General features: G+C 40.4%; 1 protein-coding gene across 1 annotated transcript in view; it reads left to right on the top strand.

Annotated features, from left to right (window-relative positions):
• nrxn2b (neurexin 2b) overlaps window positions 1-23,943 on the top strand; it is a 580,176-nt gene that overhangs the window by 124,570 nt on the left and 431,663 nt on the right. The window contains exon 3 of the mRNA XM_080051970.1: window positions 2,856-2,873. Coding sequence (XP_079908096.1) covers window positions 2,856-2,873 — 18 coding nt within the window. The remainder of the gene's footprint in view (window positions 1-2,855; window positions 2,874-23,943) is intronic.

Genomic DNA, 23,943 nt, shown 5'->3' with positions numbered 1-23,943 from the left:
GGCCGGGCCCAGCAGCAGACCCGGGTTCGATTCCCACCTGCGGCCGTTCTCTGCATGTCACTCACTCCCCTCTCTGCCCCATTTCACCTCTGTCTCTCTGCACTATCAAATAAAGCATAAAAATGCCCATAAAATATCATGAAAGGTAAAAATAAAACATGAAAGGTAGTTAGTTAGTTAGTTAAATCTTTATTGTCCACGGTGTGGAGATTCGTCTTTGGTCTCATACAAAAAACAGTAAGCTAATTAGCTAAGAAAAGTCATTGCAATAGTGATGTTTTTCTATATTTTTTCTTTTCTATATTTATATTACATCAATAATAATATAGAAAGTTTAACTGTAATTTTACAGTAACATTTTTAGCTTTCAGGAAAAATGCACACAACTAAGAGATAAACACAAAACCTCCATATGCTTCCATATGGTCTCCCTTTTCTTTTCAGTAAACTTGAACTGTGGACTAGCGCAGTTGTCCTTAATATGTCATTTTATTTTACTTTCCTTTGCATGTGTACGCACACTGGCTGGCGCCCTGTGTCTCACTCATTCATGGGTGTCATGTTCCCTCCAAACTCCCCCCTCTACACTTATTGGCAAGAAAGTTTGACAGCCAAGTGATGCTGAAAGAGAGAGATAGAGAAAGGGAGGTGTGGACAGTGTGGCAAGAGATGGAAAGTGAATCGACAGCAGATAGAGGTCGCTGCTCCTCTGCTGTGAGACCGCGTTCCAGTTGTTTTTTGTGGCACTCTGGTCATGAAAAATCCCATGCATTGTTTGGTTAGTGAGTGAGTGGTATCCTACAGAATGTCAGCAGAGTGGATAATGAGACTTGGCTTGCAAAAGTCAGCAAAACTGAATAACTCGTGGGTACTGTCGCTGCAGCTCACCAGCCTCGGCCTCAATCTGTTTCCCTGATGAAATACTGAGCACCTAACTGTTGTTGCCAACCATCTGGGGTTATTTACTAGACTATAGGGGTCACTAGCGACTTTATAGCTCCAGAATGATATATCATCTAAAACATGGTCAGCCCAGCTTGGTGTCCACACTGTAAAGATGGTGTGGCTGCCATAACTTTATATTTGTACACAGCTGCCAAAAGACGATGTTACATGGGAGCACGTGTGCCATTCTGTACATCTTTATTTCTCTTCTGGGGTGCTCACCATGGCTTGGGACACGCATAGAGGCATGATAGATGAGCTATTGTTGACCAACTATCTTTTCATTTGCTGTCTTGGCCACACGCACTCAATCACTTCCTCCTTGTACTGGTCATTGGCCATACCCCCATGTGTTTAGGGCATGCTTGTTGGTGTGGAAGCAAGCAGAGGGTAACGTGGAACCGGAGATACCCATGTCAAAAATCCAGGATATTAACAAACAAGGCCTGGGAGTCCTAGGCCTATTGATTGTGTTCAATCCTCTGGCATGTTTTCCGCTGTTGCCTTCATCTGCCACAGTGGACAAATAGGCTCTGTCTCAGCTCTTGCGCTTGGACTGTAGATGAAGAACAAGGCCTGCACTGCAAGGCAAAGCGCCCTGTACTCCATCTGCTCTGGCGGGGGTTCCTGCTCTGCTCCATGTGTTGGGATTGAAGAAGCTACTTTTTTTTTAACTCCGACATCGAATGGTATCCATGGCGCTAGTAAGGATGTCTTTGTTCATGGCTGGCAATAATATATTGTACAGGAACTCAGACCAGCAGCTCAGTGGTGTAAATGGCACCTAAAGAAGAAAATACTGTTCAGCTGTCTTCAAACAACCAGTAACCTTACTAATTGCTGTCTTATCACACCTCACTAACAATGCTATTTTAGGACAGAGAAGCACGCAAAAATAAATAATTGTGTAACTAGTATAAAGTTAAACGGATCTTGTTAGAAGGCATATGCGTTCAGAAATTCTACTGTGAGCAAAACTTCAATGAGAATGTTTTTTGCTTCTCACCGGTAATTGGATGAGCCCTCATCTTCAAATTGATCTTTACATCTACTATATTCTTGCTTCAATCCATAACACCTTCCAATTTATATGGCAGCTCCAATCTTTAATTATGAATTTCACCTGACAGCATGGATCAATATTTCAGATAGAAAAATTATGCATATTTATTAAAACGTTTTCTCTTCTCATTTTTGAATCATCTAATGAGCATTGGAAGGAACCCAACAACATTTTGAGCTGTGCTGTGTCCCTTTTTTATTAAGCAGTGGGGCAAGGTATTGGGTGGTCCTTTTGATTTTCCTACAACTTGCTACCCCTCCCTACCTCTAGTTATTCACTTATAATGAAGTCTAACACTCCATATGTGACTCTGAATAACTGTATCATACATGTGCCATGTCATCCTCTCGGGATGTGATGAGATAATTAATATTGCCCCCCAAAAAAAAGTTACTATTTGCCCTTTTATGTTTGTGACTTGCTGAATGCTAGGTTTTAAAAGAGGTATCTTGTTTTAAATGGTCATTCCTTTTGACTGTTTTGTGTTTGTTTCTGTTTCAAAGAAAACTTGCTTAATTGGTTAATCGGGTGTTTTATAAGTCAGCCATTACTGTCAATTCAGTTCAGTTCAGTGGAGAACATATTTTAAGGAGCCCAACAACACAGTCTTGGTTTAATCATTTATTCAAAATATGTTACAGAGTAGGGCAAAGTGGAAAGTGAATATCAAGAAGTAAGCTATTACTTGATAGGTCCCCTTTGGGCATTTAAAAAATACTTGTTTTATAACAAGCACATGCATCTCATGCTAATTGGAGTCTGACTACTGTTTCTCTCTGTGCTAATATATAATTTTTCTTAACTTTGAACTGACCCATCTTTTCTTGTCTGTCTTCTTTTTCTACAGGTGACTCATCTCAAGTCGGTAAGTCATCTAATTTGTACTACCTTTTTCTACCAATGCACCTTAAACATACACAATCAGCCGGCTGCCATGGGGACTGGTTATGACCCATCTTTGATATTGCCTATTACCTTTCATTTGGTCGGACTATATACATTGAAACGGGGGTTTCCTACTTCTTACGACAAAACTCTTAGTCACTCATTTGTGAATATCATACACCCCATTGCTTTTCAATTTAAATGTATATGTTTGAGGTGTGAATGAATGACAGTTCGGGAGCTCAGGCTCAACTCTGTTTGAAAAACATTGCAATGTACAACTGTGTCATAATGTACCGAACGCCTTAATAATCAATACGTTTTTCCTCTGTGTATGAAGTTTGTGAAAGTGACTGATTGTTGAGCCTGGGATGTGTTGATTCAGAGCTATGGATTTGAGAAAGTGTTGTCCTGCTATGCAAATATGGTTGTTCTGCTGACTCAATTGGATTTGTAATGCTACACTTTCAATCTGTGTGATGTTTTGAGTTCTTCTATGCTGCGAATATGGCTTTTGGTAGCAATTCAGTCGACAATGCATATCCTCACCACTATTAATGGCCCACTTTCTTTTAGCTAGCTCTTCCTCTTTCCACTAAATTTTCAAATGACCTTGCCGATAATGTAACTTGTGAGAGGGAAATACAAAGTTATGGCTAAATTGTATTTCATCCTCGTTGTTGTTGTGTGCTTGGTCTCAAGTGCTCTGGACCATTAAGCCATTTATTAAAACGCAGCACCAAGGCTTTATCTGTAAATATGCTGACACGTCACACTACGCTAGCTTTCTATCAGCATATCATTTGGAATCAGTGGGGCTGGAAGACGCGATGGAGGAATAGGATTGGGATATGGGGGGATGAGAAGCAGAGATGGACAGACTAATGGGACGTGTCAACACCTCAAACAAACAGTAAGAAAATGAGATGGGTATATAGTTTAAAAACTCACAGCACTTTGCAGCAGCCAACTCCTGCTTTAGTGTCAGTGTTATCGCTCGCCTCCTAATAATTAGCTTTGTCTCGCTGCAGTACCTGCTATGCATTAGCAATTGCAAACAGTAATAAAGCAGCGCACCAGAATATGTAGCATATAATGAGAATAACATGCTGTCATTTCTCGCAGGCATGATAAAAAAATATTTTTTTTAACCAATCCCATGGGGTAAATGTCCCTGAGTTCTGTGACGTGATAATTCAAGCGTGTCACCCGATCCTCATATGTAAATAGCATTTGTGTGTGTGGGTGCTTGTCGAGCTTTGTCCAGTGAATGTTTGGCCCACAGATCTGATGTCTTCTGAATACTAATGTGGTATTCTGTCCGTCTGCGGCAGCTTGGAAACCGGTTGGGGACTGGTGGTTTGGTTAGGGACATGTTCACCCTGGGGGTGCAGTGGAGAGTAGGGATACATATTCCAATACATCACCCGTTTTTTACAACCCTCGGAAAATCAAGATCCAGAGAAGCTGAGGAATAGTAAAACTTAATTAAAATTTTGATCTGGGAGGCCAGTTCAAATTGAGTTTCATCTTCATTAAGACCACCGGGCAAAGCAGAGGGAGATAATTCACTTTTACTACTGATATTCAAGCTGTTTCTCTGCTAATCTGCAGATTCAACATAGTTTTGGCATGTGTGCGTTTCTGTGCCTGCACATTGTATAGACCTTTGAGGTTTTACTGGGAGAAATTGCACAAGCCTGACATCATTTTCGGAGCAGCTCATATTTAAATCTATTGGTACCATGTGTGTTTTGTTCTGAATGAACTGAAGCATATATTGATGATTGAGAAGAACGGTAGCACTGTAGTCCAAAAGTAGACATTTATTCATGTACTCCTAAAGCACCAGTTGTTGACAGTATCTGTATAAGGTTTTAGTCATCTTTTGAAGACATATATTGCAGTGAGGTTGCAATTACAACACCATCATTGCCAATGCAGTTTTATTTCTCTTAGCACAAGTGCTGAGATGGTGATTCTTTCTTAAATTTCATTATAATTAGGTCACCTTTATAAGTCCAATTGCTGGATATTACCAATGCAGGGAACATACTAACCCACACTTTTAGCAGGCTTTGTCGAAATTCAATAAATGCTATCCTAGTCCAAATGGGAGCAAATGTAATATCCAGCTCCAAATATATCATTGCTGGAGATAATATAGTTGTTTTTCTAAATATTCATGTTATATTAATTTCACTGTCAGGCTTATGAGACAGGTAGTGGCAGAGGAAATTGGTGTCCCTTGTATGCAGAGGCAGGCAGGCACACTACAAACAGAGATCCTTATCCTATTGCTGGATTTCATTTAGACTACAAAAAAATGCCACTGGCAACGGCAGAGACAGCTTTCTCTCTCTGTCTGTCGCTGTCTCTCTCAAGCCTTGTTCTCCTCAGCTCAGATGATTAGCATCGCTTTCTCCCTTGAATACCAACCACAGACTAGTCAGTTCCAACATAAGCCTCTTCAAGCTAAAGCTACTATGGGATTGGTCTGCTCACCACATATGGTAAGAAGAATGCTCAGTGAACCACACATCTACTGTACAATTTCGACAAAGAAATTAGGTATTCAGGTTCTTTGGTGGGTTGAGGCTGGAACTCAGTAGACCATATTGTTTTTTCTCCACACTCCCCCTTCTATCAATGCTCAATAGCCACACAAACAACCGCAAAATATGGCAGTGCTTGAAGCTATTCAATAATTTAGTCGTAGTATTTTTCCTATGATTCCCAAAAGTCTTTCATTGTGTTTTTATTTGCAACTGGGGAATTCATTATGAACCTTGCATTATTTTGAGCCAGTACAGGCATTCAGGAACAGCATTGCTGCACTACATTACAACGGCTCATAACTTTCCTAATTTATGTATTTTTTTTTCATCACCTTGGCCATTAATATGCTGCACACTGAGGCAATGTTCTGTTTGATAGCAGCAACCTGGCCACTTAATTGAACATGTCTAATACATCAGCCCGCAAATATGAAAAGCAAGACAATAAAAAGCACTCTATTATCCATGGAAACACAACCAGTGCTTAAGTTAGTTTTCCCTGTCTGGTGATAAACAGCACGGCCCTCAGAAGAGCACAGCAAAATAGCCCTTCCACCATATAGCAGCCTAGCCTCTGGTCACATTTACATTCTAGAGGAGGACCGTAATGAGATAGCTACCTGAGATAATTACTACTTAAGGCGTCCGGCTCTCATCCCCTACCCCAGGGAACCAGTTTAACTCACTACAATTAAACGGCCACTCATTTGCTCCATTTGAGACGCCATTTATGCCATTGTACGCTTCACTGGGCCTTAACACAACGGCGGGTTAAATAGCGGAACCTTGTACTGTGGAAGAATGCATTAATATATAGATGTATAGACGGGAAATAATGGGGAAGTAATAATTTACCCGCCTTGATCATATTTAGAGAACACTACTTATTTTAAACAGGCTCACCTCCCCTTGGCATTGATATGCATCTCACAGTTGGACTATATCTACATCTGATTTAGCTGGATTTTTACATTTGATGATGACCTTATCAAAATGTATCTCTTGTTGTATGCATCTGCTAAAATGGTCAGTGGACACCTGGCCTTGCTTGCAACGTACCCTTCAGTATTCTGACAGGATCTTTTTGACAAGGTTCTTCAGGTCACTGGTCCTAAAAATAGTCTTTATCACTGAGGAGTCATTGCAGATGTGAATGACAGGTTGATAAATAATGGCATGTTTGACCCTTTCTCCCATTATATATAACAATAAATATCTAGCTATACTTCCACTATGACTATGCTGGGGCTTAGAAATTACATCATTAACACTAATGACAATAAATCCTGGCCTGTCAAATGTTTATGTTGCTGACGGTGACTCTGTTACTGCTCTGCTGACGTTCTGCCTTTCTCTTTTTTTTTGGAGGCTTCAGAAATCCCTGACATCGCAATCACTCAAACCTACTGCCGCTATATTTTATCTACGTCTCGTCTGAAAGGAATAAATGAAACTCAAATGTCCTGACTGCTGAGCAATTGCGTTGGATTCTTATAAATGATGCTGTGTTGATAGTGTGTGTGATCGTTGAGCTTAGTGTATTCACACTGAGGAACGTGAGATACTGCACACTAGGAATACGAGATGAAGAGCATTGCTAGATCTACATTGGTGCCAGCGCATGAAGATTAACGGCGTCCGCTTCCATTAGCCTCAGAGTAATTGTCAAGACAGCGTTGAGCAGTCCGAAGCTCTCATCCTCAAATCAAATCAAAGAGAAGTTGCATAAGCGTCCAATATATTCAGGTTTGATTTCCTTCACTCGGAAGCACTTTCCATAATCTTTCCATATTGTCCAGAGATCCCTGCAGATAGGAGACTTACTTCCTGTATTTACTAATTAGTCAGATTTGTATTCAGGCTTTCCGAAAGGCTCTGTCACTAACTACACTGCTAATAGTAATGTTCTATGACAGAGGTGGTGTTTCTGTAGACAAGAAGACGTAGCTAATTGAACGTCTGTCGAATCTCCAACTTCAAACTATACTGCAGAGTCCGATTAGAGAGCCTTCACGGGCAGCCCTTGGTTTCCTTCCAGTGTGTATTTGATTCTAAAATTTAAAAGTGTATAAAAATAGAGCGCAGCATAATGTGGTAAATAAACAAGTCAGAACATGCACACAGGGGCGTTAAGTGAACAGTTTAGTTTATATTTTGAATGTGAGCGAAAGCAGGCTAATGCACCCTTTGAATAACATTGTTTGAGCTAAGCTAACCTGGATGAGCGACCTTTGCCCATTTCTTCATAATAAATGCATGCACAGTAACACTGATGTTTTTTTATGTCACCTTTTCTTGTGCAAGGGAATTATGAAAAACACATTTTGGGACTATTCCTTTAACTTGCAGTACTGTGAAAAAACCTGCATATCATTGAAAAGAGAAAGTGAGCAAAAGACTGTGACATACAAATAAAGATCGAGGGAATAACTCTGGGAAAACAGTATACGGAGATGAAAGGTTCAGGGAGAACAAAGCATGTCATGGAGGTGAGCTTGGTGGGGTACACACACTGTTGTCAGACACAGTTGCAGAATTGTGAGGAAGCAAAACTAAATATAGAAAAAAAACACAGACACATCATTCCAGCTTCAGCTAATCCCACTTTACTTTTTGTAATACAAAAGCCTCCTATCTTTTTTAGTTTTTCTTCCTTGCCATCAATTCACATGATGTCCTAAGGCATTTCATTACAATGCTCGGCAGGATCATTGCAGATCTATTAGGTTGATTTGACTTTGTGAAGGGTTGAGGATTAGTGGGAGACCAACAAGTCAGAGTTATGTGGTTGCATTATTGTAGCAGCAGGGGTGTTTGCAAAGTGCAGAACCAGGCCAATGCTATAGATGGGCCTTAGTGCCCTGTAGCTTCACAGCTTAGAGGGAGTGTTCATTACCAAGCCACAGCTTATTACCAACAGCTGGTGTTGGGTTCTGCCCAGGGCCAGTGGCTTACATTAACACACAGCATTACGCACACTTTGAGACTCATGACTTCAAATTGACATCTTCAATCCACTTCCTTGATTATATCACAATTTGTATGTACATTGTACAGTATATTGTCAAAAGATTAAAAGCGTTAAAAAAAATTAAAAATAAAAAAATCACCACATATGCACACATAATATGTTTTTGAACAAATCTGTGCAACAGCAGTGAAACAGTAACTTTTCACATAGCTTTCTAACTTTAAATACTGCTCCGGGATCCATAGTTTGTTTATTCAGTTATGACAATATACCTATAATTTGAATTTCTCTGACACACTCAACGTTACGTAGTGCACCTTTAACTTTTGCAAACAGATTGCAAACATCTCTTTACTAGGCACGTCTTCACTCCTGACCGTGCAAAATGCAATTGTTTTTGTTGCCTCAGAGTCATGGCGGTGTGACCGTGGTTCCGGGGAGGCGATGGCAGACAGAGTAAGCAATGAGCTGTCCACTCCTGCAAACTCTAATCGGCTGTGTGCACACACTTGTGAACTTTGCACAGCAGCACTGTGAAGAAAGCATAGTGCTGGTCTTAGACAGAGGGAGAATATGTCCATGTGTTGTTCAGCTTCATTTGAATGTGGATTAAATAAGCCATGTGAAAGCACTGTGTTGATGAATGAGATGAAAAATTTATGGAAATTGAATCGTGAAAAGAGAGGCATGGAGTTGTGACAAATGGCCTTCGGCCAATCGTTTACTGTATATGTATGGAAGCCTACCTACCTGTTATATGACCCAATAGAAAAATCATTTTGACTGATGCACATGTTAAGGTCTGAGCATGTTATGTAAATGGACATTAGTATATCCAAATGAGGGCCGACAGTAGGTCCAAAACCTTATTTGCAAACCTCCTCTAAGATTATATACAAATAGCTAAATCTAAATTGATGTCGATTAAGATTTTTACTCCCATCATATATACATAGTGTAGAGAAAAGGGAAAAAAGTTATATCTTTAGAATCCTAAAATGTTTTTAGCCTCTTAGCCTCCTCAACAGGCTTTTAAATAGTTCTATGAAGAACGCTATTTATGTCACATTTACTTAGCTAGCAGCATTTATGGGGTTGGTCTTATAAATATAAATGCTATACAATACTTAAATTGTATCTTAGCCATTGTGGAAAATGTGCTCAGATACAAGCCTGATTTCTGCTGCCATATTTAGCCATACATGTGCATTTACATGCCCTTAAATTAGCTGAAATGTCTCTCACAAGCTTTCAATTCATCTAACTTTAATCTTTTTATTTTTTTATTTATAGTTTTTCATATAATATATATATATATATATATATATATATATAAAGCACTGGACTCTCTTTGGATTGTTGTGTGTGTGTGTGTGTGTGTGTGTGTGTGTGTGTGTGTGTGTGTGTGTGTGTGTGTGTGTGTGTGTGTGTGTGTGTGTGTGTGTGTGTGTGTGTGTGTGTGTGTGCGCGCGTGCAAACTTAAAGAATCACACAGCGATATTGATAGTTCATTCATCATTATGGCAGACCGTGGGCTTCTAGCACATTCAGCTGCTTCACAAACACACTCTTCCCTTTTCTCTATCTTGCATACACCAAACTGTAAACCCGCTATCAGATTGCAAGTGGTTACAGCAGAACTGACCTATGCTAAAAATTCAGATGTTGTCCTTTTTCTACTCTACTGGCAGAAATAAAAACATTCATCTTAAGATAAAACACTGACACATTCAGAAGATAGGCTGCATTGTAGTCAAAGGAAATGTCATTGATGATGGAATAAGGATTAAGAACCAATATAAAACAAAAACATTGCCTGATTGATAATTGTCAATAATTGTACTTGATATCACTCCTACATGTATCATTGAATATAATTAAAACTAATAGTTCATAATTTTTAATCATTTGCTTTTTGCCTCAATCTCCAGCTCAAGAACATGCGACAGAAACCATTCCTGTAACTGTGTGTGCATTGTTTTTATGGAGAAAAAGTCATAGGTCGCTCATCCAGGTTAGTTTAGCTCAAACACTGGTACTCTAGAGGAGCAGGTCTAAAGATAAGTTTTACAACATCACTAAACACTCCTTTGTGCTTGTGGGGACCCGTTATGTTGAATATTTTTATACTTTATGTAATTTTAGAACCAAATACATACTTACTTAAAAGAAACCAGGGGCCGTATTCACAAACCATTTTAAGGCTAAGGTCGTAACTTGCTTATGTAGGAGTAACTCTCAAAAATAAGGGGCATTTCACTACTAATTTTAGGATTCCTAACTTTTTAAGAAACGTGTTTTTCACGAAGCATTTTAGCGCTAGAACTAGCTCCTAAATCTATGAAAGCTAGGAGTCCTCGAGAGGACCCCTAAGTCACTAAGAATAGATCGCAGACAACCATTTGATGGCATTTTGTAGAGATTTAATGATAATGTACTTTCTGAAAGGTACCTTAATAACTGTGAGGGTTTAATGATCTTAGGAAATATATATTTAGAAATTATAGACACATTTATATTTATTATATTTATAAAACATTTATTTATTAAGCTCCTTTTCCTGCAGTTGCTGTCGGTTTACAATGGTCTGAAAGTTACTGTTAGTGTCACAGACGTTTGGGTTTAATTTCTTACTAGAGTGGGCCTATATGTGGCACTTTGCAGCATCTCCTCTGTTCTAAAGGTCTGCTACTGTATAGTTGCGTGTCTCAGCGGTTTCCTTCCCCATGCACTTTACGATTTTGTCGGCTGTTATTTCTAAATGGTGAATTTCCCGGTTCATCGCTGTCTGACTATTGCTCCATAGTCTGCCGTTGAAATACAGTGAGAGTGCATGACGTGCAGCTCCTCAATGAGGATATGTTATCCAATTAAAATCATTGTAAAATTTAAAATGTGGCACTATTGTAGCCTGGCTCCGCCCGCCTACCTACTTCCGCTCAATTTTCATTTCACTTCAGTAGTCAGTCTGGGTCTGAAGTGTATTCATGGGTTCCTTCTCCAGCCAGACTTTTGGCTGTCCAATCAGCGAACAGAGCGAGTGGCTGAAAATGATGGCGTTGAAGTCGCGCTCCAGTTTCAGTTGAATGCTGCGTTCCTTTATACTCGGAACTTGAAAATTTACGACTTGGTAGTTCCGAGTTCCGACCTGTCTGTGTTCCAGTGCATCTGCTCGGGAAAGTATGGACGCCTACAACCTTTCTCATCCAAATAACTAAACGTTAGGCTCTAGCAAGTTACCATTGCCAGGTACTGGTAGATCCATAGACTACAATATGTAGTGAAGTCGGAAATTTCCGAGTTCCCTGTGCAACTGGATCGCACCGTCAGAAGCCGGCTCATGACAATACGCGATTGGTTGGCTAATCCAGAGTGGCACTGGGCAGATCCAATAGTTTTAAACTTCAACAGACACCGCCTCCAAGTGAGTGAACGTTTGCCAATTGCAGCAGTTCCAGACCTTCTCTACAAATGAAATGAAGTACGATGGTCTTGTTGGACCAGGCTAGCACTATTGTAGGCTTATTGTGAACGAATGTGTGGGAAACCCTGCAGTATATTTTTGGTTTCATGTTAAATCAGTGTCATTTATCATTAATTGTATTTAATAATGCAACACAATATGGATATCTTCCACAGTGTTTCTATCATAAAATCACGCTAAGGAACTCATTCCCTCTCAACCTGAACATGATGTCATCCATAGCAACAGGGTCAACCCCGCCCTCTTATCTTAGCTTAGGAGTTCCTCCAACTCCTTAGTAAAAGTTGGTCTTAGCAACTTTGTGAATAGGTTTTAATAAATTACTCTTAACTAAGAACTTTTAGTGCTCCTTAGGAGTACTCTTAGAGCTAAGATAAAATGTTTTGTGAATACGACCCCAGGAAGTGCCCGTGGGAGCTAGATTCCTCCCAGTATGTATTCTAACTCTTCCTTTTGACTTGTTGATGTAACTTTGATTAGTTGTCAAAGAGAAGGAATATGTGTCAAAATGCCTGGTTCACCCCCCCCCCCCCCCCCGTGTGAGGCCCTAAGGCTTGGGGATCCCAGCAATGCCGCGGGCAATGTGTATCTGTTAGTTAGAACTGCTCTGTGGTTCCCCGGCCACCGTCAGCATCAGCCCATAGCCGGCCTGATCGATAGGGAACCCGATATCAGAGATGAGGCCCATGAATCAACCTGTCTGGATATGAACCAAAACACACACACACACACACACACACACACACAGTCATAGCGGGACGAATACACTGAGCCAAAGAAGCACATACGCGAGAGCTCATATGTAAAGACAATTTAATCCACCAGCCCAACCATGTGGTAATAAAATAACACACACATAAAGCAAATGCTATTGCACATGGTTAGTTGGAATTTTATCAATTTAAGCACAGCTTTGCTGTAACTAATGTTCTACATTAGTTGGTTCTTTTCTGGCATATTTTTCAGCGATCAGGAATGTAATATACTGGCATTTGGAACAACTGTTTTCTGTCATGCTAGACTCACAGGTTTTTAGTCTTGTGTGCTGTCTGCTGGTTCCTCTGCTTAGAATTATATAACACGCATTCGTGCTTCATGTAGGATTAAAATGGATATGGATTCCTTGTTTATCAAATCATTGCTTTCACAACTAAGATGCATGGATGCAGCTTCTTCATGCAACGTGTTTGACGACTAGTAAATCTGTACGTTAGAAAATATGCAGTCTGTTGAAAAGCTTGGTGTAATGGTGTTGTCGTAAAAGTGTTTTTTAAAGTAAAAAATTAAATACAATGGGTGCTGGGTGATTGTTAGGACGTTGACCAAATTGAGGTCTCCTTACAACCTCCCCAAATAAAGTACTACTCCTAGAGTTGCACATTTGTCATCAGAGATGCCATATACTTATAACTCAAGGGTCAGTAAGCATTTAGGGATGTTTGTAATGTTATTTTTCAACTGCAACCATGCTGGCAATTAGCCTGGCTCCGCCCGCCTACCTACTTCCGGCCAAATTTAATTTTCCCTTCAGTAGTCAGTCTGGGGACGGGGCGTATTAGTGGGATTCTGCTCAGGCAGTCCAATCAGCAAACAAAACGAGTGGCTGAGAACGATGACGTCGAAGTCGCGCTCCAGTTTCAGTTGAATGCTGCGTTCCTTTATACTCAGAAGTAGGAGATTTCCGACTTGGTAGTTCTGAGTTCCTACTTGTCTGTGTTCCAGTGCATCTGCTCGCGAAAGTATGGACGCCTAAAACCTTTCTCATCCAAATAACTGAATGTTAGGCTCTAGCAAGTTACCGTTGCCGGTAGATCCATAGACTACAATATGTAGTGAAGTTGGAAAATTTCCGAGTTTCCAGTACAACTGGAACGCACCGTCAGAAGCCGGCTCATGACACACGTGACGACCAAACGGTATGCGATAGGTTGGCTAATCCAGAGTGGCACTGGGCAGATCCAATAGTTTTAAATTTCAACTGACACCCGCCTCCAAGGGAGTGAACGTTTGCCAATTACAGCACTTCCAGACCTTCTGTACAAATTAAATTAAGTACGATGGTCTGGTAGCACCAGGCTAGCTGGCAACTGTGCTTTAATCTAAAAGTATCCCAAAAAAGAAAAAAGTTTGTGAAGTTAGGCAACTTGTTTTTACTTTCTACACTTTTTAAGTACTGTATAGTCAATTTCTATTACCTTGTTTGACAAGACACAATGGCTTTTTTTTCTATCTTTTTTTCAAATCTGTGTTCCATCATCTCAGCAGCCAGGGTTTATATTGTATCCCATCTCATAAGCCACCATGTACAAGAGCCAGGAGCCTAGTTGTTAGTATGGCTGAGGCTGCTGCTCTCCTGTTTTATGGACGACTAGCTAGAGTTTGATAGGACCCTGGTTTCCTGGCTTTGCTGGCGTTGTGTCGAAACAGTGTGTGAATATTTGCTGGATGGATATTGTGGATGTCGGTGGCTGGCACAGGATTTTGATTGCAGCCCAATTCTTTATCTTTAGCCTCCACGGTCTACAGCCCTATACAAGTATCTAAAAGTGATACATCACCTTTTGGGGGTAGACAACTTAAAGGCATACACACTAACGTCCTGCGTTGATTCCCTTCCCTGACCCAATGGGGTGCCAAACATTGACTATGTTTTCATGCATTCATAAAATGACTGTTGGCTTCTGGGAGAAATTTGGTTGCGATTTGGATACAGTGTTTACATTCACTTCATCAACAGGATAAGTGTAAACCCCATTTTATTTGTTCTCTCATAAAAAACACACTCAAGCATAAATGAGTCTTCTCAAATATATCACCACATATTATGCTTTTTATTTTTCCTGTGTAGAAAGTAATAAATGTGCAGCTTTATACTTTTTTCTGACATAAAAGAGGCGACCACAGGCAGCAATTCTGAGGTCAGGATCACAGTGGAAGAGTTGGAACAGATCCTCATGATAGTTTTGGTGTCAATGTCCCCATTGCTTCAAGGCTAAGGTGAACAACTCTGTGAAGGAAATGATGGCAGTCCCTTAGCCTCTTCCTCTGCAGTTTTGTGTGGAGCAAAGTGTCTAGTGTGTGCTTGTACTTTGAGGTGATGAATGGAGGCCGGTAGACCCCGAGCGTTATCAGTGCTACAAAGTCCTGCAAACTAGGAGAACACAGGGTTTGTTCTGGGGCTAGGACACAGTCAGGTCACAAGGCTAAAGTTGATATATCGCTGCACAGTCACAATGGGTTTCATGTTGTAAGGGGCCTCGGTGAACATTAATAGGGCCAATAGCTGCAAAAGAGTGTGTGTTTATGGATTATACAATTTATGTTGGTGTGTGTGTGTGTGTGTGTGTGTGCGCGTGCGTGTGTGTGTGTGTGCGTGCACGCGCGTGTACAATGTAAGAGTCTTCGTACAGTCTGACATGAATCACTCACCCAAAGTTTTGTGTACTTCATTGAGCTAGCCTGGAAATCCAGACCCTGATATCTTGAACGATAGAGGGTCTGGCCACGATCAATAGTAATTTCCAACTCAAGGGGCGGCTCCTACTCGTGCATTTCAAATGCCACTGCACGCAGTTGGATAGCACTACAACCAATCAGAGCGATGCACAAGGTGACGTAAGCCCCGTTCGTTTAGCGAACAGCTGTTAAACTGTTAAATTAAACGTTTGCCGTGGTCTGTCGGCAAAACAGAACATTCCACTTACTTGCTAATGAAATATTTGAGTGCCGTCTTCCAAATCGTAAAAGGTCGAGGCCAAAGCAGTCTCAAACTCACACAACATATCCGCAGCCATCTTTGATGTTTACTATCACGGCTTCGACGTCGCATGCACGTCACTGTCGTCATCCGGTTACGTCCTCCCCAGAGTACCATACAAAGGGCTCTGGCGCGCCCATATTAGATAGAACCAATTGAAACGTGAGCCCAGATTTCTGGTCTTTTTGAAAAAGCTTCAACAGAGAGTTTCCAGACCAACATTTTATTTGCCAGCGCCTAGTGGCAGGTCTGGGAATGCCAGGCTATCATTGAGCTTCTCTGCAGCAGAGATGATGGGGCTTTAACTAGAGCCACTTTTTCGTGTTTGTGTGTGTGTGTGTGTTGTGTGTGGGGTTGTATGCGTGCACATGTGTGATTGATTGAAGTGATGGTTAAAAAAAGGCACGCGGCTGTGAAACGACTGACCAATTAAATCCAATCTGTTCCGGAGGACGGATGACATCATTACATTGCGTCATCCTGCCAGTGCCTACATGACGGGAGACGGTCACACATACACACAAATAGAGTGTACAAGGCAACGCAACGGCTCCTGGTTTCCATAGAATGACACTTGCTTTACTATGGTGACAAATTTGTGCTTGACAGAAACAATCATCATCATTCACCTGAATGCCTTCTACTACACACCCTTTTTATTCTTCTTTTGACCTGTGTGTGTGTGTGTGTGTAGGGCTGCAACTAACGATTATTTTGATAATCGATTAATCTGTTTATGTTCTCGATTAATCGATTATTAATCGATTAGTGTTTTGGTCCGTATAATGTCAGAAAATGGTGAACAATGTTGCCCTTGGAGCAGAATCAACATTTTGTCTCAGTGGGATCAAAAAGATTCTTGCAGCACATGCAACAGTAGAGATTCTGATCATTTTTAGACATTCTTTTCACAAAGTAAGTTTTGTATGAGTATCAGATAAGGGGGAACACTGTTAATCAAAACAAATATTTAGCTTACATTTTATTTCCTCACTGTTATGATATCTCTTTTATATTCCCTTTACACAGCCATATCGCTCTTGCTACTTTTGACAGACAAGACACAGCTTCTTGTCTACTTTATGCTGAGACAGGTTTCATATGTGTACGTCTGCAGTTGCCGTCACAACAATATCAAAGACATCATAGAGAGTATAACAGACACTTGTTTGAATTTGGGTTGTGTTTTTTCCCTCTGTATTATTCGCCCGCCTGTCTTCCATTGCCTTTCATTAAATTGTACAGCTAACAATCTGTTATCTTATCTCTGAGGTAGTTAATGCAGTCGAGACGTTTATGCAACACCTCTTTAACACAACACACGTGCTTTATATGTATTATTTGTGTTCTCAATTGGATAATTCACATTCAGAGATTACCTTACTCGTGTTCTCAATGTAATATTGTTTTTCTGAGTTATTCAGCTGCCGTAATACTCCCTCTCTCGCTATATAGATAGCCTGACACCTTGACAACGTCTGATTTCCCTTTTGTTTACAACCCACCTCTGAGATTGGTTCACAACAGAGAGAGCGTTAAAAACAGCAATTTGTGTGGCATTTGTTGGTGGAGGCTTACTCACACACATACACACCCATGCACGGTTTGGCCATAGAGGATGACTGTATCTCTTAATTCACTTGATTGGAAATAAGCAAAACAATGCCTTTGCATTCTCCACCCCTCAATATTACAAGATATTCTGTCAGTGTGGCAAATGTAACACAATGGTCGAAACACTGCTCCTCTATTGATTTTTTAAAATAATTTCTGTGTTGGTGTTGTAGTTGACAGTAAAAGGAAAACAGCACATTTGACACAATCTGATATCAGTGCAGAGATGAAAAAAGGTAAACTAAACAATATGTTCTAAACCTTGGTCAGTGATTTGTCACCAACACAAATGATCCTCCTTTAGAGCAGGATGATGCTAAGTGCTTTACATGTCAGTATTTGTAGTATTACAATTTTTTTAATATTGTTGTGGTGGGTAACTGCCAAACATGTCATGCATGCAAGTCTGAATGATAACTACAAGTTAATTAACAGTCTCTTTCCAATCTGCTCCCAGTGAGTGCTAATGTTGATGGAGGAGATGGTTGGTGGTGGCAGGCACACATCAATTTGCCTGAAGTTTTTTAATTAGCCTCAAACTGTAAAATGGATTCAGGGATTGCATAACCTAAACCTAGTTATGAAGGCACATTAACCAGGTGTGTTCATACGCAGCAGCTGGAGTCTTTGAGGGGACTGTTTCCTTTGCAAAGCTGTCCCAGAGACACAAGTTAATCTGTGTCAGTAAATACAGTAGTTAAAGAAGATGTATAAATGCTGTTCAGGCCACATACCTTTCATTCACGCTGCACTGTAAACCCTGGTTTAGCATACAACGTGATTGATTTCATCCGCAAAGTGTTTAGAACAAGCTCTCAGTGTGTTGGTTGCAGTTCAGCAAACTATTATATGTTTATGATAGGCTTGCCGATGGACTTATGAAAACACACATGTAGAGTTGATCATATTGCTAATGTTTCAAAATAATATCCAAAGTCAGCACATTTTCCTTCTTTTCATTTTATTGAAAGCGGTTGGCAAATGGCTTATTTGTCTGATGTGTGGAAATGTAACTTGCCCCTAGATCTTGGGCGATCTTATCGCTGTGTGAGTCACCTATTGCATATGTGTAGAAATTGCCTCTCTTTCTCAATTTGAAGAGGCTATGATCCATCATTCCTGTTTGTGATGGCTATTAAAAATAATATTACAGACCAATTATTGACTTGAACATAATTGTTAAAAATGTAATCATCTAACTAACGCATTCAGGAGTCTTTAATATTGTAGATATCGAGAACTTGAAAAATATTTTGGGGTGGTGAAAGAGCAAGAGACAAAGGTTGAAAGTGACTATCACAGCACGAACCATATTAAATCCAGTGCACACATTAAGTAATCCATGCACAATAGATTGAGAGAACCAATTAGTTAATTAAAAAAGAGCACAGCTAAGCTTTTTAGTTTTTTCTCAATGCCACCTTATATAAGTTACTATTCTGTGTGCATTTTTTTCTATTTGAATGCGTAGGTAACCTTCTACACTGTGAAGTCTAGGACAGTGATGAGAATAATCAATATCCAATCCCTATAACCCGCCATGAGTTTATAAACATCGATTCAAGCAAATAAATTGCCATTTTATCAAACAGGGGAAGTTTGCGTTAGCGCTTTAGCAATCTGCCCCTCCATTTTTCTTACACAGTGATTTACAGGCGAAGTTGTCGAAAATAAATGATTGAATTGTGTTTTCTTAATGACAGCAGCTGAAGCAAAAACTCAATAACAGTAAACATATGTAGCTGCATAGCTAGTAACATGCACTGTGTAAGCATTGGCTGTCTCACAAGCACACACACATGTACAGTACAAACCGCCTTAGAGGCTAAAGCACATTCCACTGTCTTAGTTTCACATGTGCTCTAATTAGTAGGGGTGGTGAAAATTACAATTCCTATCGACGATTTTGCCTAAATTGATTTCCATTATTATAATTTTATAATTTTTTTTAAGAAATATGTTGACTTGCCTTAAAATCACATTAGAAGCTTCACATTAAAATAGACTTAAAGCCACTACGAGTAACATGGTCCGTTGGCGGCCCCTTTGGACAAAAGCGGTAGTATTTTTACGACGCCCGCTGTCGCAAAGCTGTTTTCTAGCTCGTGCCAAGCGTGCGAGTGTCAACTGAGAAGGGCGCCGCGCAATATAGTGCATGTCCGTGTGTTGAAAGTGTGAGGGCACGGACTCTTTTCAGCTCCGTGAGAGTGGTTATGATGAGTTGCAATGAGTTGATGCAGCAGTGTCACCTAACTACTCTCTCTCACGGAGCTGAAAGATAAGTGTCCTCACAGAAAGCGAGAGACGACAGTTAGTATGGATCAGATGAGGTAATGTGTTTATGTTGTTGTAAATAATGACTATTTCAGATGAATAATGGTCATCTGATGATGGTGAAGCGAAGCACACTTTGTGTTAGTACCAACCGCTCAAGGAGTAAACACTGCAGTCTAGTTCACTCCTGTGAAATTGTATACACGTTGCTTGACAACACCCTTGTCCCGTCCGTAGCCTATATCACTCTCCCTTTTAGCTTTTCTTCATTGCATTTTCTTTTTTTTTCTTTGATGGTTCAGCTCCGTTATCAGTCATTATGACGACAAATAACTGTCTCAAACAAGGCTGCCGCTCCCCTTCCCTCACCTGGAGGGATAGGCTTCTCAAATCGCGTTGCTGCGCCACACTGAAATCTGCGACCAATACGGATATGTGACCATAGAGCCTGCACGCGCGAACCGAAAATCGGACTGGGTGTGCGTCCAGACCAAAAGCAGTAATACAAACTATATAAAAACGTCTTTCTTTGCACTGATGGTCTCGTTTGCTGTTAAAGGTAATTTATGATTATCAAAGGAAACATGAGGCTGTTTAAAATATATTTAAATGTTACTCGTAGCCGCTTTAAATGAAAATAAATAAGACCTGTACTTTAATTTGATTTCATGCCATAATGTGCCACAACACCTCTTAGCACACAGTGGACTGGAGTAGATCCTGAAATCCTCTTTTAAACTGAGTCCAGAAATTGATTTTGAATCGGTAATCGTATTGAATCGAACAAATTGATTTTGAATCGAAACTTTAACCCCAGGAATCGAAATCGAATCAAATCGTGAGATTCAAAAGATTCACAGCCCTACTAATTAGCACTAGCTCCAGGAGAGAAAGACAGTGTAACACATACAGTACATAAAAGCCTTATTTACCTTTTGTCACATGGGAGGCATGGTGGACTGTGGATGCGCAAAGGAATCCCCCACGAGACTTGATAATTAAACACATGCATGTACATTGCTTTGATAGCCCTCAGAACACCAATGATAGCAGACTCTCTTTCATGGCACAATGAATGGGGAGTCGCCAGTCGTGTCAGGATGCTTCTCTCCCCTACAAGACGGAATCTGTTTTTTTCAAATGACATATTTTATCTTTATCAGTGCCTGGGTTTGCTGGGAATCAAAGTGGGTGCTGTGGATCTGAAGTGTGTGAGAGTTGAATTTTGAGTCCAGGCCTTGATTACATATACCTCCCTCCCAAATGCAGCACTCAGTAGCTGGAATTAAAGTGGATTTTAGGCGAGGGTTGGTTGAGAGCGAGGGGTTTATAAGTCTGATTGCCGTGCCCACCACTCATAATGAGACGCATTACAGAGCTGATGTTGTAAGATTAGAGTGACTTAAGGGAGATGAGCAGTCTGAGCGAGAGAGAGAGAGGTGGCAGAAAAAGAAAATGATCATATGGAAGTGTGCAAATGATGGCATTGAAGAGAGGAGGGGCAAGAGATGGAGAAATAGAGGGGACGACAAAAAAAGACAATGGAAATATCTGCATTCCTCTCAGCATGCGGGAACGGCAGAGAAGCTCTTGGTTATTATAGCGTTGACAGCCTCTGACAGCGATACAGCTCCATTTTTTGCTCCGGCCCCATCAACAGCCTTGACTGGAAAAACAGGCCCCGGATGTCATGTAGAATGCTGACAGGTGTTTGTGTCCCCTTCCCGTTAGAATTGCCAGTAATAAGAAAAGAAAAATAATAAAATATCTTCGGCCCATTCCCAGCAGCCCACTTGTTTGATTTGATAGTGTTGTAAAGCTGATTTGCTGGGATGACACATCCCCAGTCGTGTTGTGTGTTTTTTTTATATGCACTCAGGTTTCTGTGGCTGGCAGCTGTCGGAAAAAAAAACAAAATATGAGGCATACTATAAAAGCCAAAACTCTGAGTGCTTTAATGTTTAATGTCTGCAACTAGTTCTGCCATGTTACCACAGCAAACACAACAACTCATACACAGTTAAGGTGATGAGAATGTTCATGTCAGTATGAGGTTTTTGAGTGAATCAATGCTCCTGCAATGATGTGTGCTACCACCTCAAGCATAGACTGGAAACCAATTACAAACAACCATTGGGGGATAATTAGCTCCCATGTTATCAAGCTGCTTTCCATGCTTGTTATTGTGAATTTGTTCAATTGTTTTTTTTGTTTTTTTTGCTTTTTGTTGCAAAGAATACCCCACATTTAAACTGGTTTCAACGACTTTAAACCAAATTTCAGATCCCCTTACCTATGTGCCAGGAATTGTTGTTTTCTGCTGCAGGAAAGACACTGTCCGGTGTACTGTGGTTTACGGTAATTGATGTCCTCTTGTGATGAACACAGCTCAGTAAATGTTTGAGTAATAGAATGTGAAGGTGGAGAAATGAGAAGATGCAAATGAGCTGCTGAGTGCGAACCAAACTCTTTGGTCAAAGGAAAATGACAATGCCACTTTCACAACTGAAGCAATTCCTTGAACTGGTATTCTAAAAGTCTGTATTTGTATAGTTTGTTACACAGTTTGGTTTCAGCCTTTTGTGCTTTCAGTTTATTTGCTCTAGTACGCTGTAAAATGCATGGAGATAGTTGACCTCTCGGCGTCTACTGCATTATGTCCTTTTCAAATGAATTCTCTTCCAAGGACACCGTGCCACCCACGAGGAACCTTTGATAAATGCCTGAGGGTGTGACCAAGGACTGCTCTGATTCACTGGGGCCGCGGTGACAAACAGCCCTCTACTGTGTAACATGGTTTAATGAGCATAATAGTGGACGACCTTCCATTCAACATCTTACACAACATCTTAATCATTGTATGCCTGTGGGGGTCTGTGCTGTGTTCTTGTGAGTGCAGATGGCGTAGAGACACAGTCACATTTGCACATATATCGCCTGATTTTCATTGTCTTTGAGAATGTGCAGTGAATAGCAATGGACATATTGCTGGGATTTTGTTCTATGGAGACTGACACTGGTACTCCAAGATGACCACAATGCAATTCAGAGTGTATGGTTGCTCTACAATTTGCATGCATTTGGGTGTATTGATGTCCATTGGATGGTGGAGGGAAATGTATAATGAATCTGCAGTGGATTTTTCATGTCAACGATTGCATGGAGTAATATGGACGTGCAATGTATGCCTGACAAATTGAATTGGTTGGTAAAAGATAGCATTTTTTTTTTACGGGTGTTCTAGTGGGTATATGAAGTTATTGCGGTGCAGAAAGTGGATATACACATAATATAGAGGTACTTGTTTGGCCAATTCCTGTTCTACTGCCGGGGTGACACAAATCTTCTCTAAACATCATTTCGAAAACATTGTCGATTGGTTCAAATAGTTGGCCCTAATAAGTTTTAATGCCGGCTGATATTACGGATGATGTATTTACCCCACAATGCAGCCCAATCCTGTGCTCTGCACTCTGTAGCATCTCTATTGTGATGGTCATAAGCTGACTAAAGTGGAATTGATAAATGCTGTCAAAATAAATATGAAATTACATGAATATTAAGCTTTCTTTCTTACCATATTGCAGAGAACAGGTAGGGTGTTTTGTATAGAGTTCTGCGATTAAACATGGGTGTATAATGCATCGTCTAATTGTTTTTTTGAAGCAAAATGTGTAGGCACCACAGACACCATTAGTGTCAGTTAGCATCACCACTGAAGCTTATCAGGCTACATTGAGCTGGATGTGACAGTTAGCTGCTCTCTGTAGTGGCAGGCAGCACCAGGCAGTGTGGGTGGTACTGCAGGTTTTATGCTGCTGTTGTGGTTGCAACATGTATTTGTTTTTCGGCCCATATTTTTTCTCACTGGCAGCACAATAAGATTAAGGGACAAAATAAACTTAATATACAACATCAAATGCTCTGTGTTTACAGCACACACCGCAAGTGATGATACAACATATGTAATACTTTTGAGCTTGCCTGATTTAACATAATTGTTCATTGTAAACTTGATCGACTACATTTTATAGCTGTGTAACACCACATCTTCTGCCATCTTTTGTGTTCTCATAAAAGATCCCCCGTGCATGTAAAGTCCCGTCATTAGGCAAATATTGTAATCGACATTTCAAAATGAAAATTATTGTCACATTTTCCTAGGCTCTTTTTTTAAGGACAGTGCAAGTTTCTTGTTATCTCTTGCGTTGAGATAATGCTTCACTTTAAGCAATGGCTATTTAAATCAGTTGAAAGATGCTATCAACTAATATGGTAAATTAAATTGACTTGCATAATTGCCATAAGTCCTTGCATTGTCCACAGTGGTTCCTTGCACTGAGCCCCACAAAATTAACGGATGAGATTGAAGTATTTTTTTTTTAAAGTATC

The sequence above is a fragment of the Ammodytes marinus genome (assembly GCF_949987685.1).
Source record: "Ammodytes marinus genome assembly, chromosome: 23".
Classification (NCBI taxonomy): Eukaryota; Metazoa; Chordata; class Actinopteri; order Uranoscopiformes; family Ammodytidae; genus Ammodytes; species Ammodytes marinus.
Note: the sequence above shows the minus strand (reverse complement) of the source record. Positions and strands in the feature narration are given on the sequence as shown.